Source organism: Aethalodelphis obliquidens, unplaced genomic scaffold (assembly GCF_003676395.1).
Source record: "Aethalodelphis obliquidens isolate GAN/ISIS:26980383/991018 unplaced genomic scaffold, ASM367639v1 scaffold90, whole genome shotgun sequence".
NCBI lineage: Eukaryota > Metazoa > Chordata > Mammalia > Artiodactyla > Delphinidae > Aethalodelphis > Aethalodelphis obliquidens.
In genome coordinates, this window is record NW_020838034.1 from 1,110,537 (window position 1) to 1,127,393 (window position 16,857).

The 16,857-nt window shown below is 46.6% G+C and overlaps 1 protein-coding gene across 12 annotated transcripts in view; it reads left to right on the top strand.

Annotated features, from left to right (window-relative positions):
- The window catches only part of TDRD10 (tudor domain containing 10), a 93,758-nt gene extending 77,554 nt beyond the window's left edge, over positions 1–16,204 (top strand). For 6 of the 12 annotated variants that reach the window (XM_027094973.1, XM_027094971.1, XM_027094972.1 and 3 more), the window contains 7 exons: positions 9,715–9,757; positions 10,425–10,515; positions 11,340–11,487; positions 11,737–11,882; positions 12,112–12,266; positions 15,490–15,560; positions 15,756–16,204. In XM_027094973.1, coding sequence (XP_026950774.1) covers positions 9,715–9,757; positions 10,425–10,515; positions 11,340–11,487; positions 11,737–11,882; positions 12,112–12,266; positions 15,490–15,560; positions 15,756–15,788 — 687 coding nt within the window. In that variant the 3' untranslated portion in view covers positions 15,789–16,204. The other 6 variants (XM_027094968.1, XM_027094970.1, XM_027094964.1 and 3 more) reach the window with 5 other exon arrangements.
- Positions 16,205–16,857: the final 653 nt, after the last annotated feature.

A 16,857-nucleotide genomic window follows, 5' to 3' on the forward strand; every position in this document is an offset into this window, starting at 1 on the left:
AGCACCGATCCTCTGTACGGGGAATCTCCCCGCTTTGCCCTCTGCACGCCTGTTGCTGTGCTCTCCTCCGTGGCTCCGAAGCTCCCCCCCTCTGCCACCCGCAGTCTCCGCCCGCGAAGGGGCTTCCTAGCGTGTGGAAACTTTTCCTCCTTTACAGCTCCCTCCCACTGGTGCAGGTCCCGTCCCTATTCTTTTGTTTCTGTTTTTTCTTTTTTTCTTTTGCCCTACCCAGGTACGTGGTAGGGGGGGTTCTTGCCTTTTGGGAGGTCTGAGGTCTTCTGCCAGCGTTCAGTAGGTGTTCTGTAGGAGTTGTTCCACGTGTAGATGTATTTCTGGTGTATCTGTGGGGAGGAAGGTGATCTCCGCGTCTTACTCTTCCGCCATCTTCCCCTCGTCCCTTCTCTAATTGTTTGATAGAATTCACTTGTGAAGCCATCTGGTCCTGGACTTTTGTTTGTTGGAAGATTTTTAATCAGAGTTTCAATTTCATTACTTGTGATTGGTCTGTTCATATTTTCTATTTCTTCCTGGTTCGGTCTTGGAAGGTTATACCTTTCTAAGAATTTGTCCATTTCTTCCAGATTGTCCATTTTATTGGCATAGAGTTGCTTGTAGTAGTGTCTTATGATGCTTTGTATTTCTGCAGTGTCCGTTGTAACTTCTCCTTTTTCATTTCTAATTTTAATTGATTTGAATCCTCTCCCTCTTTTTCTTGATGAGTCTGGCTAAAGGTTTATCTATTTTGTTTATCTTCTCAAAGAACCAGCTTTTAGTTTTATTGATCTTTGCTATTGTTTTCTTTGTTTCTATTTCATTTATTTCTGCTCTGATCTTTATGATTTCTTTCCTTCTACTAACTTTGGGTTTGTGTTTTTTTCAATTGAAATTTTTTTTAATAATTTATTTTACTGAAGTATAGTTGATTTACAATGTGTTAATTTCTACTGTGCAGCAAAATGAGTCACTTATACATATATGTACATTCTTTTTCATATTATTTTCCATTATGGTTTATCACAGGATACTGGATGTAGTTCCCTGTTCTATACAGTAGGACCTTGTTATCTATCCATTCTATATATAAAAGTTTGCATCTGCTAATCCCGAACTCCCAACCCATTAACTTTGGGTTTTGTTTGTTCTTCTTTCTCTAGTTCCTTTAAGTGTCAGTTTACATTGTTTATTTGAGATTTTTCTTGTTTCTTGAAGTAGGCTTGTATTGCTATAAACTTCCCTCTTAGAACTGCTTTTGCTGCATCTCATAGGTTTTGGATCATCATGTTTTCATTGTAATTTGTCTCTAGGTATTTTTTGATTTCCTCTTTGATTTCTTCAGTGATCTCTTGGTTATTTAGTAACGTACTGTTTAGCCTCTATGTGTTTGTGTTTTTTACGTTTTTTTCCCCTGTAATTGATTTCTAATCTCTTAGTGTTGTGGTCGGAAAAGATGCTTGATATGATTTCAACTTCCTTAAATTTACTGAGGCTTGATTTGTGACCCGAGTTGTGATCAGTCCTGGAGAATGTTCCTTGTGTACTTGAGAAGAAAGTGTAATCTGCTAATTTTGGATGGAATGTCCTATAAACATCAATTAAATCTATCTGATCTGTTGTGTCATTTAAAGCTTTTGTTTCCTTATTAATTTTCTGTCTGGATGATTTGTCCACTGGTGAAAGTGGGGTGTTTAAGTCCCCCACTATTATTGTGTTACTGTCGATTTCCTCTTTTATAGCTGTTAGCATTTGCCTTATGTATTGAGGTGCTCCTGTGTTGGGTGCATATATATTTATAATTGTTATATCTTCTTCTTGGATTGATCCCTTGATCATTACATAGTGTCCTTCCTTGTCTCTTGTAACATTCTTTATTTTAAAGTCTATTTTATCTGCTATGAGTATTGCTACTCCAGCTTTCTTTTGATTTCCATTTGCATGGAATATCTTTTTCCATCCCCTCACTTTCAGTCTGTATGTGTCCCTAGGTCTGAAGTGGGTCTCTTGTAGACAGCATATATATGTGTCTTGTCTTTGTATCCATTCAGTGAGCCTGTGTCTTTTGGTTGGAGCATTTAATCCATTCACGTTTAAGGTAATTATCGATACGTATGTTCCTATTCCCATTTTATTAATTCTTATGGGTTTGTTTTTGTAGGTCCTTTTCTCCTCTTGTGTTTCTCACTTAGAGAAGTTTCTTTAGCATTTGTTGTAGGGCTGGTTTGGTGGTACTGAATTCTCTTAGCTTTTGCTTGTCTGTAAAGCTTGTGATTTCTCCGTCGAATCTGAATGAGATCCTTGCCAGGTAGAGTAATCTTGGTTGTACATTCTCGCTTTCATCACTTTAAATATATGGTGCCACTCCCTTCTGGCTTGTAGAGTTTCTGCTGAGCATTCAGCTGTTAACCTTATGGGAGTTCCCCTGTATGTTATTTGTCATTTTCCCTTGTTGCTTTCAATAATTTTTCTTTGTTTTTAATTTTTGTCAATTTGATTACTATGTGTCTTGGCATGTTTCTCCTTGGGTTTATCCTGCCTGGGACTCTGTGCGCTTCCTGGACTTGGGTGCCTATTTCCTTTACCATGTTAGGGAAGTTTTCAACTATAATCTCTTCAGATATTTTCTTGGGTCCTTTCTCTCTCTCTTCTCCTTCTGGGACCCCTGTAATGCGAATGTTGTTGCATTTAATGTTGTCCCAGAGGTCTCTTAGGCTGTCTTCATTTCTTTTCATTCTTTTTTCTTTAGTGTGTTCCGTGGCAGTGAATTTCACCATTCTGTCTTCCAGGTCACTTATCCATTCTTCTGCCTCAGTTATTCTGCTATTGATTCCTTCTAGTGTACTTTTCATTTCAGTTGTTGTATTGTTCATCCCTTTTGTTTGTTCTTTAATTCTTCTAGGTCTTTGTTAAACATTTCTTGCATCTTCTCCATCTTTGCCTCCATTCTTTTTCCGAGGTTCTGGATCATCTTCACTATCATTATTCTGAATTCTTTTTCTGGAAGGTTGCCTATCTCCATTTCATTTAGTTGTTTTTCTGGGGTTTTATCTTGTTCCTTCATCTGTACAAATTCCTCTGCCTTTTCATTTTGTCTTTTTGTGAAAGTAGTTTTCCTTCCACAGGCTGCAGAATTGTAGTTCTTCTTGCTTCTGCTGTAGTGTTTTTTAAGTGTATCTCTTTGTATACCTTTTTAAGTGGTTGCTCTACATGTTATATATACATAACATAGTCTATGCCTGTTGACTTTACTGGTTTGAATTAAGTATAGAAACCCTATTTCTCTTTACCCTCCCCTGTTTATAATGTAATTTTTAAAAATATGTCCTCTGTGTTCATTTAGAACCATATTGGACAGTTACAATTTTTATTTCAACTGTCAAACATAATTTAGAAAACTCATGAGAAGAAAACCTATTGTACTTACCCATATTTTTTCTTACCATGTTCTTTCTTACTTTCTGATGTTTCAAGGTTCCAGTAAAGTCAGCCACCTCTGAAGCTACCGGTTTTCACAGCTTTGCCTACTGTGGTAGAACTATCAGCCAAAGGACCAGAGAGTGGGAGAAGCTCCAGACTGACACACCTTAGTCTCATATTCTTATCCAAGGGCCTGTAGTTTTCTGTTGTTGTTGTTTTTTAACAGATACTCTGTTTTTTGTATGCTTCTGTTCAATGTCCAGAATACTGAAATGGTTGTTTTTGACAATTTTGTCAATTTTTATAATAGCTTTTGGGGGAGAGGATTTATCAATCGAAATATTTTGTAGTAGAATTGTTTCAGAGAAGAGTAAAGGTAAAATGAGAGGATCAGTGGTGCAACATAAACATGGAGGAAGAGTTCAGGTCAACGTGGGAGAGAAAATATCAAATGATATAACAAAGTCTCCCAGGAGTGAAGGATATGTTTTTAGTTTGAAAGCAACCATTGAGTACCTAGGATAATGACTGGGAAAATAAAAACCTACACCAAGACACATTATAGAAATATTTTAGAGTATTGGATAAAGCTTCAGAAAGAGAATCCACAAGGAAGGGTATAGGATTGGAATGTGTCATTAAATTTTGTAGGAAGATAATGTCTAACCCCCAATCTGTTCTTAATTAAATTACTCTAGAATGAAGGTAGAATAAGGACTTGCTCACAAATGTAGGGTCTCAAAAAATGTATGTCCCATGTAGCTGCTCTCAGAAAGCTATGGAGGGATATGCACCAATACAATGAAGCAATAAGGCAAAAAATGAGGGAAGCTGGGAGCAGGAGGTCCAACCCCCCAGGAGGGGGACCTGAGACTTCCCAGATGATGACAAAGGGGTAGAACACTTGTTATGCAGCACTCAGTCCAGCCAGAGCAGGATGATGTGAGACTCCAGGGTGACATTTGTATGAAGAAAAGTATAAAAACGACTGGAGAGGTGTTATAAAGAGCCATTGGAGGGTGTGGGAAAACTTAGCCAGAGATTTAAGGAAGTCCAAGTAAATGGAGGGGAAAAAAGGAGCAGTTAATTCCTGGAGAAGGTTGTATAAGGATAAAAGTAATCATAATACATACTTTTTTTTTAATATTAAAATTAAAAAAAATTATTTATTTATTTAAATTAATTATTTGGGCTGTGCCAGGTCTCAGTTTGTGGCACGTATGATCTTTGTTGCGGCGTGCATGTGGGATCTAGTTCCCCGGCCGGGGATTGAATCCGGGCCCCCTGCATTAGGAGCAAGGAGTCCTGCTCACTGGACCACCAGGGAAGTCCCATTAATATTAAAATTAAAAAAAAATTTTCATAGTATGTAACTTGATTCAGCAGCAGTTGGTATTTAGATAGTCACATAATAATGAGAACACTGGACAGTTTGAGCAGGGAGCGACATAACCAGATTTCATGAAGGTACACTAAAAAATCAACTATTGAAGTATTACGTAAAATGAACCCCTTTTAGGTGTACAGTTTGATGAATTTTGACAAGTGTATGCAGCCATGTAACCACCATCACAATCAAATATAGACCGTTTCAGTCACCCAAAAGGTTCTCTTGTGCCCTATCCCAGCTTTCTGCCCCGCAGGCAGTGACTGACCTGTTTTCTATCACTTTAAATGAGATTTATCCTTTTTAGAGTTTGGTGTAAATGGAATCATGCCATATGTGCTTCTTTGTGTCTCGTTTCTTTCACTCAGCAGAATGTTATTGAGATTCATCCATGCGGTCGCACCATCAGCAATTCTTTTTTTAATGCTAAGTGGTGTTCTCTTGTATGGATGTGCCACCATTAGTTCATCTATTCACCGAGATTTAGGTTTTAAAGGGACCCTGTGGAATAGACTCCAGGGGCCAGAGTGGAAGCAGAAGACCTGTCTCAGGTGGTCCAGGTAAGAGATGCAAGTGTCTGTTCCTCCAGCCCCAGTGCCATTCCCCAAACACACCAAGCACATCCCCACCTTAGGGCCTCAGGTGTTCCCAGCCAGAAGGCTCGTCTCCCAGGCGTCTGTGGGTTTGCCTTCTCACTTCATTTAGGCGTCTGTTCAGCCATCACTCCCTCCCCCACCCCTGCCCGCTTGTCCCCTCTCCTTGACTTGCTTTTCTTCTTTGCCCTTGTGGTCATTGACCTTATACCTCTTTGTATACTTCTTGTCTGCTGCCCCCACCAAGAGTGTGAGCTTCATGGTGGCCATGTCTAGAATGTACGCATTTTATAAATATGTGTGGAGTGACTCAGTATGGCTCCCTGAGAGCAAGGTCTGTGCCTGTCACCTGTGAAGTACAAGGTGTGCTACTGGGTGGCAGTCGAGGGTTAAAGCTGTAAGTATTAAATTTCCACGTGGATGTGCCTTTCAGGTGACTCCAGGTGCAGTTCCCCGGGTAGAGACAGGGCCTTAAAAGTGATGGCCAAGGTGACCACAGTGGGCCAGGGGTGTGGCAGTGAGCAGTCTCAGGGAGGCCACCACTTTTCTGAGTGTCATGTGAGGCCTGTGACCCCCACCCCACAGTAGTGATTGGAGAGCTTCTCCCTGGTGTGTAGGGGAACCGGATGGGACCCTCCCCCAACCCCACCCCCAAAAGCCTTCTGGCCACTGACCTTTGTGTACCCTGTGTGTTCTCTCCCACTGCTGGGACTCACCAGCATGATTCTGGACCAGGCCACCTCTTGGAACGCTTGACCAGCTGGTAGTAATGTCCCAGAACAAAGTAACGAGAGCATTAACAGCTGTGGATGGATTGGGCGTAGAGTAACCGCTTACAGCAACAATAGAACTTAATCACAGTCTGCTGGTGTGGCAGCTGCTGAGGTGTCGCCTTGATCTCTGTAGCTTCCAGGTGGCCACTTCCGTGCTGCAGACATCCTGAAATGTGAGGCTTGTTCTTGGATGATGTGTCTGCTGTGGCGGTGGAATGATAATTGTGTAGATTTTCCTCTGAAACTTAATTTCACAAACTGGCAAAACAGGCTTGTTATATTTATCTCTTAAATCATTAGGGAATCATAATTAGACCCCAAATGGTTTTAAATGTTTCTGTATTAATAATAATTTTTAGCCTGAAACCACCGCTAATAATTGGTTCTTGGGATTGGTATTTGGAACTGTCTTAGGAGATTCTAAATAAAAAGGCACCTTCTGTGCTTGGCTAGAGGACAGTTTTTTTTTTTTTTTTGCGGTACGCGGGCCTCTCACTGTTGTGGCCTCTCCCGTTGTGGAGCACAGGCTCTGGACACACAGGCTCAGCGGCCATGGCTCACGGGCCCAGCCACTCCGCGGCATGTGGGATCTTCCCGGACCGGGGCACGAACCCGTGTCCCCTGCATCGGCAGGCGGACTCTCAACCGCTGCGCCACCAGGGAAGCCCTAGAGGACAGTTTTTAACAGTCACTTTGCTTTGTTGTAGGTAAACAGCAGGGGCAGAATGGTTTAGCGTGGGCCCCATCGGTGGACAGTGGTAGTTCACTCACGGAGGGCTCACTCTGCGGGCTGTGTTCTGATCGCTTTGCTGTGTGAACCTGTTTAAATACAGCAGTAGGTCCTGCTACTCTCCCATCCTGCAGGTGGGGGCACCAAGTAACCAGGCCAAAGTTAAGGAGCCAGTCAGTTCTGGAACCAGGATTGGAGCCCAGTCTGACTCCAGAACCTGTACTTTTAACCTCTCTTATACTGCTTCCATTTATTGAGCACCTATTTCATGTCAGTGTCCTGAACAGATACTGGTCCACCTAAATCCTCACATCAGGTGTGATTCGTGGTATTGAAGAGGAAGCCAAGGCTTAGATTAAGAATTTGCCCCGGTTCATTTCTCCTCTCTCCCTCCTTTCTTCTCTTTTTCTTTTCTCTGTCACATATATTTACTAAGAGCTTAATATGTATCAGACACTGTTCTGGGCTCTGGGGTTACCTCAGCAATGAAGGTAATTGTCAAAAGACAGATGTGATTCACATTCTCATAATGTTTAAATTCCAGTGGAAAGACACATATAGTGAACCAATAAATAAGTGAATACATAAGAAAATGCCCCCCCCCCCAAAAAAAAGAGAGAGAGAGAAAAAAGGAAAATGTCAAATAGCGTTACCAACCAGGGTTCTTGGCATGGTTAATCAATAGAAATTGATAATGGGCCAGACAAGAAGTTCACACAAGGTGTTATTGGGGCCCCTCCTGCAGCAGCGGGGGGGAGTGAAAACAAGCAACAGGTTCCCTTGCCGGTTCCCCGAGGCAGGGAGAGCTGGTTCGTATATGGGGTGAGGGGAGGGGTGTGTCCAGCGCTCGGGCCAGAGGGGTGCTTAGGAGGTCTGCCCACCCCTTCGGTGGCAGTGTGTGCAGGGGGCTTGCGCAGGACCCTGCTTTCGCTCCCGGCTCTTCAGAAATGGCAGTTGGGTTTTGGGTTTTCCGTGTTTTTTGTATCTTTGCCCCGACTGCACATGCACGCAGGTATTTTTAGTCCCTAATAGTTACCTTGTATTTCATTGCTTGAGGAGACGTGTGTCCAGGTACAAGCACAGCAGCAAAGGGTCCCAGGGCCCAGCCTGTCTCAGTAGCAAGTACCAGACAGAGAACTGAAATAAGGTGATGTGATAGAGAGGAGAGGGGTCACTTAGATGGTTCTTAGGGAGTCGTCTTTGTGAGGAAGTGACCTCTCAGCTGAGCTCTGGATGACAAGTCAGCCTACCGTGGGTAAGACCAGGGAAAGAACATTCCAGACAGAGGGGCCGCCTACAAATGCCTCAGAGTGTGACACGGGGGGAAAAGGGGTACGTGGGCAGAGAAGAGGGCAGTGGGAAGGAGGGTAGATCATGGCGGCCTTGGTGAGCCCACCTGGAGACTTGGAGTTTTATTTGTTAGCACAATGGGAAGGTGTTGGAAGGTTTTAATCAGGTGAGTGATGTGATCTGATTTTGGTTTGTAAGAGGTTGTGTTGTCTTCTGGGTGGGGACTGGATTGCAGGAGGCTGTGTGGCAGCGTCTTTGGACATGGTTGTTACGGTCCTGGTAAGAGATGGTGATGGCTAGTATTGGGGTGGTGGAGATGGAGAGAGAGGAGTATGTGGGTTTGGGTGTGTTTTGGAGGAAGAGACGGCTTAACTTGCTGATGAATTTGATGCAGAGCTAGAAAGAGAGCTGAATGTGGCCTGAGCCGCTAGGCTTACTAAAGTTGAGAAAGCCGAGGTGAAGCAGCTTGCGGATGGTCCGTTTTAGACATGCTGAGTTTGTGTACCTCTTGGTTGGCCTGTCAGGGAGGCGTCTCTATGAGGCCTGACTGGAAGGAGACAGGACTCTAGACACCCCTTTCAGTGAAGGGAGCAGAGAAAGGTGGTCGCCAGAGGGGCTGGGGGGCGAGGCAGGGTCTTTGCAAACATGGATAATGGAGCATGTTTGTTTCCTGGTGGGAGGTGTCCACCGGGAGAGAGAGGGCAGTAGAGGAGAAGGGGCGTGGCTGCAGGGGTGTTGCCCTCCAGAAGGTGAGACAGTGCCAGCCCCAGAGCCAGACCCTTCTGAGAAGGTAACAGAGGGATGGCAGGGAGGGCGGGGCTGGGGGGCCATGGTTTGGGTGGTGAGAGGATGAGGGGCCTCCCATCCAGTTGCTTCCAGTTTTCTCCTGATGAAGAGGCAGGTTCATAGGGTGGGCAGAGGGTGGGAGTATGGAGGGTTTGAAGAGAGGAAGGGGTGAGGTGTTGTCTCACCAGGGGCTTACCATGGGATTGTGGCATGTCCATTTGAGAACAGTGGCCGCATGTGTTCTCAGGTAGCGGTCAGCGGGGAGTGGGGTAAGCAGCGAAGCGGCAGGCGTGCAGATCCGTGGGTGTAACCAGGGCGGGGGATTTTCCAGGTGTGGACGGTGGAGCAAGGGAAGCCAGCGTGGGTTGAGGGCTGCAGGATTGTAGTCTTTCTGTCTCCACCCAGTCCTGCTGCCAGAGTAACCATTTCCACCTCTTTCTCCCCTAAGAAGTGCCCGCAGGGGCCTCCTGGGCTAAGCAGTGCTGGGCTTCTGCGCCTCTAGGTACCGACCAGCACCTCCCTCCCTCCTGCCTTCCTGTTCCGTGAACCTCTTGTCTTTGGTTGACTCAGGACCTCCCCGAGAGAAAGGAGAAAGTGGAGGAAGCCCCAAAAGTCAGCTGAAGCCTGTGTCTGCACAGGGGCTGTTGCTGCGCTGTCTCCAGATCTGCTTGGAGAGACGCAACATGTGAACCAGTGAAACGAATACTACTGTGCCTGAGTGGTACCTTTTCTTTTTCTCCCTAGGGTTTGGAGAAGACCTCTGGTCAAGGATTTGCTAGAACCACTGGTGAGATCCTGAGCTGCCATCTGTTCCCAGGACATGTCTTTGCAGCTCCTGATTCACTTCTCCCAGCCTCCCTTCCAGCTTTGTCCCACGCTGACCCCTCAGTGTAGGAAATATCCCTTTTTATTCCTCTAGGATGCTTTCTTTTAATTAATTAACTTATTTATTAATTTTTATTTTTTTGGGGGGCTGCATTGGGTCTTCATAGCTGCACGAGGGCTTTCTCTAGTTGCAGTGCACGGGCTTCTCATTGCGGTGGCTTCTCTTGCTGCGGAGCATGGGCTCGAGGCACATGGGCTTCAATAGTTGTGGCTCGCGGGCTCTAGAGCTCAGGTTCAGTAGTTATGGCGCACAGGCTTAGTTGCTCCGCGGCATGTGGGATCTTCCCGGACCAGGGGTTGAACCCGTGTCCCCTTCATTGGCAGGCGGGTTCTTAACCACTGCGCCACCAGGGAAGCCTCCTTAGGATGCTTTCTTGATTAAAGAATGTCATCCAGCAAACCCTCCCCATCCAGCTGAGGATGTGGAGGCCGAGACCCAGAAGGATATAGCTTCATTTCCCATCTCATCCTGCCCCTGAGGGTGGGGCCAGGGCCTTCTGGGGGGCAGGTGGGGTACGGTCCTCTGAGACAGCCCTGGTGCCTTCAGAACACAACCTTCTGCTTTCCAGCTTGTACACAGCTCGTTCCTAAAGCTTCTGTTGACCCCTGTAAGACAGAGAAACCGAGGACAAGCATCTTTGCAGTTCCCATGGAAATGAGGTGAGCGGAGGTATAGAGAGGCCGCCGGCAAAGGACAACAGTAAACGTCTGCTCAGGCCCTAGAGGGTGGTGGCAAGGATGGTACTGGGGAGGGGTATAAAGTTTTCAGGAACTCCTGCGTCAGACCCAGGCTCTAAGGCTGTGACCCACAGTGACTTACACAGTCTGTCTCCATTTCTGTACAGTGATGGCCTGTGACTCTCCCCTACCCTGGATGCCGTGAGATCGGCATGTCCACCACATCTTCTGCTTTAACGGCAGGCACCATTCTTAGTGTCCGTGATGCCAGACTATTCTGTTTGACTTGAAATGCTATAGGATGTATGTTTTTTGTTTCATTTTTCTAAATGGCAGGTCTGCCTTTCTAACCATGTGTGACTTAGGCGATAGAGTTAGTGGAGTGGTGGGATGAGGCGTGGCATGTGCTTAAACACAGGGAGGAGTGGTTTGGGCGTTGCAGACGTGTCCTGCATTGTGGACGGTCCAAACTTGCATCCCTTGAGGTTCATGAATCACTCAGGCAGGCCCAAGGTCAGCCCAGTGAGGGCTTTTGCCCATCTCTCTCTGTGGAGTTCCCTGGTGTGTTTTTATTTCCCTCTGCCTCTCCCCTTCCCCAAACTCTCCAACCCCTGTGTCCCCTGGCGTGGTGCTCCCTTTGCTCTGCATTATGATTACCTGGGCACTTGTCTTGTTGCCACCCTGGGCGGGGGGGTGCACAGCCCTCTTGTCAGGGTGACTCTCCTGCCCAGCATCCTCCAGGACAGGTGTTGGTTGAATCACTCCTGTGTTCACTCCCTTCCCTTTGTTCCCCGTTCTTCCTGCAGAGGGTCCTTCTTGGCGCTGCTCTCGAGGGAATGCTTCCGAGACCTGGGCTGGCTGGCCACCATCCACAGCGTCGGCGGGGACGTGGGGCTGTTGGTGACCAGTATTGTCCCTCAGACCCCCTTCTTCTGGGCCATGCATGTCACGGAGGTACAGGCTTGCTGGGGGTCCTCTTGGGCTTCGGTGCCACCTCAAGGGGCCCTGCTGGGGTCAGCGAGCTGAGGGGGGCCCATCAGCGGTGGACATCCAGAGTGGCCGCACTCTGATCCCTGGTCCCACGTCATACCTTCAGTTCCCTTGGGGTGGATCAGCGGTGCTGAGGTAACAGGTGACACCTGCAGAGACAGACGTGCCATGTGGGGCAGGCAGCGAGGCCCGTGGCGTTTGTACCGTCCACAGACGCTGCACCAGAACATGCAGGCGCTGTTCAGAGCCCTGGCCGAGGCAGAGGAGCAGCAGCCCTACCTGCACGACTCGGCTGTGCGGCGCGGGACCCGCTGTCTGGCCGAGTACCAGCTGGGTGATTACGGATGGGCCTGGAACAGGTGTGTACCAGGCAGGGCTGGAGGTTTGCTTCTCCATTCTCTGGACTCTTGTTTCTTTGCTGCTGCTTCCTCTCTCAAGATACCTCTCCTCTGATCACCTCTCCATCCAAGGTGGGGAACAGCGTAGGAAACTCCCATCCCTCTTAGCCCAGACCTTCAAGCCCTCTCCGTGAGGACTGCTGTGCGTGCCACCAGGTGAGATGAGCCTCCTCTCCCTCCCTCTGGCCAGGTGCTGGGTGCTGGACCGAGTGGACTCCTGGGCTGTTGTCACGTTCATCGATTTCGGCCAGTCGGCCACCATCCCAGTGCAATCCCTGCGCAGCCTGGATAGTGACGATTTCTGGACCATTCCCCCCCTGGCTCAGCCATTCATGCTGGAGAAAGGTAAGGTGCCCTCCACCCTCCTGAGCACTCGGAGACAGGAGATGCTGTGCGCGCCTCTGGGACCTCGGCGGGAATGGCGTCCAGGGCAGCCGAGGCCCTCAGGATGCCTGCCCTTCAGCCTCTATTCTTTTGATCTCACCCCTGTTTTCGGCATCTGCCCCTTGCAAAGCTGCTTCTTGAGAACTGTTTTTCACACCTGGTCTCTCTGAGCAACAAGATCTGGAAAGGAACCTCAGGTGCTGCCCGAAGGCTGAGTTCTCTGGGTGGAGTGAGGGGAGGGCAAGCCTCCCGGTCTCGCTTCTGCCAGAGTGGCTCAGCTTCCATCTGTTTCACGTACATTGAGTTTTGCTTAAGATTTCTTTAGAGAAGCATTCCGTGTAGAAGAAAACTGGAATTTGGAGACCAGCGATAGGGGTTAGAGCATTTGGACTCAGCATCTCCCCCAATGTGCTGTTTGTTACTTTATTTTTTTCTTTTCTTTTTTAAATTGAAGTATAGTTGATTTACAATATTGTGTTAGTTTCAGGTCTACAGCAAAATGATTCAGTTATACATATATATATTTTTTTCAGATTCTTTTCCATTAGAGGTTATTAAAAGATGTTGACTATAGTTCCCTGTGCTATACAGTGAATCTTTATTGTTTATCTATTTTATGTATAATGGTGTGTATCTATTAATCCCATACTCCTAATTTATCCCTCCCCTTCCCACTTCCCCGTTGGTAACCATAAGTTTGTTTTCTATGTCTGTGAGTCTGTTTCTGTTTTGTAAATAAGTTCATTTGTATTATTTTTAAGATTCCACATATAAGTGATATATTTGTCTTTCTGTGTCTGACTTACTTCACTTAGTATGATAATCTCTAGGTCCATCCATGTGGCTGCAAATGGCATTATTTCATTCTTTTTTGTGGCTTCTTTATCCATTCATCTGTTGATGGACATTTAGGTTACTTCCATGTCTTGGCTTTTGTAAATAGTGGTGCTATGAACATTGGGGTGCAGGTATCTTTTTGAATCGGAGTTTTTGTCGTTTCCGGATATATGCCCAGGAGTGGGATTGCAGGATCATATGGTAACTCTATTTTTAGTTTTTTAAGGAACCTCCATACTGTTTTCCATAGTGGCTGTACCAATTTACATTCCCACCAACAGTGTAGGAGGGTTTCCTTTTCTCCACACCCTCTCCAGCATTTATTATTTGTGAACTTGGTGAAGATGGCCATTCTGACTGGTGTGAGGTGATAACTCATTGTGGTTTTGATTTGCATTTCTCTAATAATTGTCGATGTTGAGCATCTTTTCATGTGCCTGTTGGCCATCTGTATGTCTTTTTTTTTTTAATTTATTATTTTGGCTGCGTTGGGTCTTTGTTGCTGCACATGGGCTTTGTCTAGTTGTGGCGAGCAGGGGCTACTCTTCGTTGTGGTGTGCCGGCTTCTCATTGCGGTGGCTTCTCTTGTTGCAGAGCACGGGCTCTAGGCACACTGGCTTCAGTAGTTGTGGTGCACCGGCTCAGTAGTTGTGGCTCACGGGTTCTAGTGCACAAGCTCAGTAGTTGTGGCACACGGGCTTAGTTGCTCCGCGGCATGTGGGATCTTCCCAGACCAGGGATTGAACTCGTGTGCCCTGCGCTGGCAGGCAGATTCTTAACCACTGCGCCACCAGGGAAGTCCTGTATGTCTTCTTTGGAGAAACGTCTATTTAGGTCTTCTGCCCATTTTTGATAGGGTTGTTGTTTTTTTGATATTGAGCTGTATGAGCTGTTTGTATATTTTGGAAATTAACCCCTTGTTGGTCGCATCATTTGTAAATAATTTCTGCCAGTCCATCCGTTGTCTTTTCGTTCTGTGTATGGTTTCCTTTGCTGTGCAGAAGCTTTTAAAGTTTCATTAGGTTCCATTTGTTTATTTTTGCTTTTATTTTTCTTGCCTTGGGAGACTGATCTAAGAAAATATTGCTACAATTTATGACAATGTTTTGCCCGTGTTCTCTTCTAGGAGTTTTATGGTGTCATGCCTTATGTTCAAGTCTTTAAACCATTTTGAGCTTATTTTTGTATATAGTGTGAGGTGTTTGTTACTGTAGATCCAGGCACCTGTGGAGCCTCAGTTTCTACACCCTTGAAACGGAGAGGCCCCTTCTTTGCTCTGCCCCTTCTCGAGACTGGGGTTTAGGTGAGATGTGAAAGAGTGAAAGAATGCTCTGGGGGCTGAGGAGGAGAAGTGGTTGTGAAGAAATACACATACAACACAAAATAAGATGGATAAGCACCTCCCCAAAGTGCAGGGCCAAGCCTCCCTGCTAGGCTGATGGGCGCCACCCAGAGGTCACCTTGGGTCATTGCATGGAGAGGGCCCCTGCCTCTCGGCCTGGGGAGTAATGCCAGCAGACAGGACCTGGGAGCTTCTGGTGGGCTGAACCTGACTGCTTGGCTGTTGGAGGGTGGCCCAGAGTAAGGAGCCCTTGCCCCCAAAGAGCAGCTCCCAGCCTGTCAGAGGGGCCAGAGTGTGCAGCCCAGATATGTGGGTTCTCAGCTCTTGTGTGGACTTTGAGATGACCCCGAGGCCAGGTGGGCAGGTGTACAATTTTTCTCCCTTTATGCATGAGGAAAGGAAGCCTCAGGAAAATGAAAGGGACTTCTTCACATTTCATAGCAAGAAAATGGCATAGCTGGGGGTGGAACTGAGGTCTGACCCTTGATATGAGCCAGTTTCATGCATACAAACAGTCCCAGTTTGGCGGGGTGGCGGGAGCTGAGTAAGGGCAGATGTCCTGGAGAAAGGTGAGTGTCTGACCAGCGCTCTGCCCTGCCTTGTCCCAGCAGGTAGGAATGTGCACTCGTCATGGTAAAAAGGCTCTCTGCCTTTTAACCTCCATCCCTCCAGCCAAAACTCTCAGAGCAGGGTTGAATGAACAGTTTTCTGTCTCCAGAATTTCCATTAGGGAATGTAAAATCCCAGATCCCTGTAATTATTTTAACAACAATAATGCCTCCTTTTACTTGCTCTTACTTTGCCCTCCCCTTCTCCTCCCTCTGCAGTGCTTATTATCTCACGATATCCTGGCAGCAGGGAATGAGTACTAACTAGCAGAGACTTGTCTGCAAGACCTGGTCTGCAGCCAGAACACTTCCCTGCAGCCCCGGCTTCTCACTTCCCTCCCTTGCTCCTTCTGCCTGACCAAGTGCCACCAAGGTTTTGTTGTGTTTTGTTTTACAGATATTTGGAGTTCATGTCAGGTTATCCATCGCATCCTCAAAGGGAAAATCACTGGTGCTTTGAACTTGGAGGTAACTGCTGGGTATCTACTGTTCCCCTCCCCTACCTCCCAAGGTCTCAGCTGCAGGCCCTGGCCTCGGCCTGGATGCTGCGGGTTTACCTGTCATTCCCTTAGAGGAAACAAACTGAAGTTGTCCAGGGGGTGTTGGGTGGACCACCTGGGGGCAGTCCTGCCTTCCCAATCAGATTTTCTCTTTCTCTTCCAGTTGCACATCCTGAAGTTTGAAGAGTTTAAATAACATGGCTACAATCGGCACGTTTCTTCTCTTGTCTAGATTCAGCCTGCTCTGCCCTTTCACTCTTGAGGCCTTGGGGGTGAAAAAGGCCACAGCGGTGCCCAGGATTGATTGGATTCCCCTTTGCCTTTCCCCCAGCTCACTTCTCAATTTGTCATGTGCCTTCCGTCCCCCAGCTCAGTGTGAACATTTGAACCAAACATGGGAAGCTTCCATGAGGTTGAAAGTCTGATGTAGCCGTTGTATTCTTTCCCGTGTCTCTTCTTTGTACCCTCAGAGCATGATATAAGTTGCCCTGACAGATTCTGGAGAATGGAGGGGCCCACTCTTTAATTTTCCTGGCATTCTGTCATAGAATCAGGTAGGGAGCACTTAAACATTGATGCATCGCCTTGGTGAATAAATGTTGGCATGCTTCACGTTTGGGGTGATCGATTCCTCTGTCTAGCCACCCCTCCCCAGTGCTGCCCTCTAAAACCGAAGCAGCGAGACTGGGAAGCTGTCGTGTGCCGGCCGTGCGGACGTTGCCTGGGATATAGATGCACACTTGCATACGGTATAAGTTTTGTGTCCTTTCTCTTTCCCTTCTTAGGGGACAGAACATTGGTTCAGGGTGAGGTGGCCTTGATTTTATTTATTTTTCTAATGCTGTGTAACTTCATTAGCAGCCTAATGTAAGGTTAGGAAAGGGACTGTTAGGTTTGACAAGAAAAGTGGAAGACTTTCTTTAGAGTTGGTGTTTATACAGCTATAGCGCACAGGAGCTGGTGCTTCCCTTTACATCAGGTGAATGTGGCTCCCATTATTTCCTTAAATAATTTGATTAGAGCCAAGCTATTTAAATAATTTTATTTGTTTCATCCTTTGGTAGATGAGAAAAATACATTACAAAATACATTATACTGAGGACAGATCACAGTACACATTACTAAAAACACAATCTACTTTCCAGCCAGGGCTGGTGATAAGTTCAGAAGAAAGCCTCGGAGGCCTTGAAAACCAGATTTCAGCTTCATGAAATAAGTCTCCCCCTTGGGTCCCCTCTTTATCTCCACCTCAGCATAAATTAGCA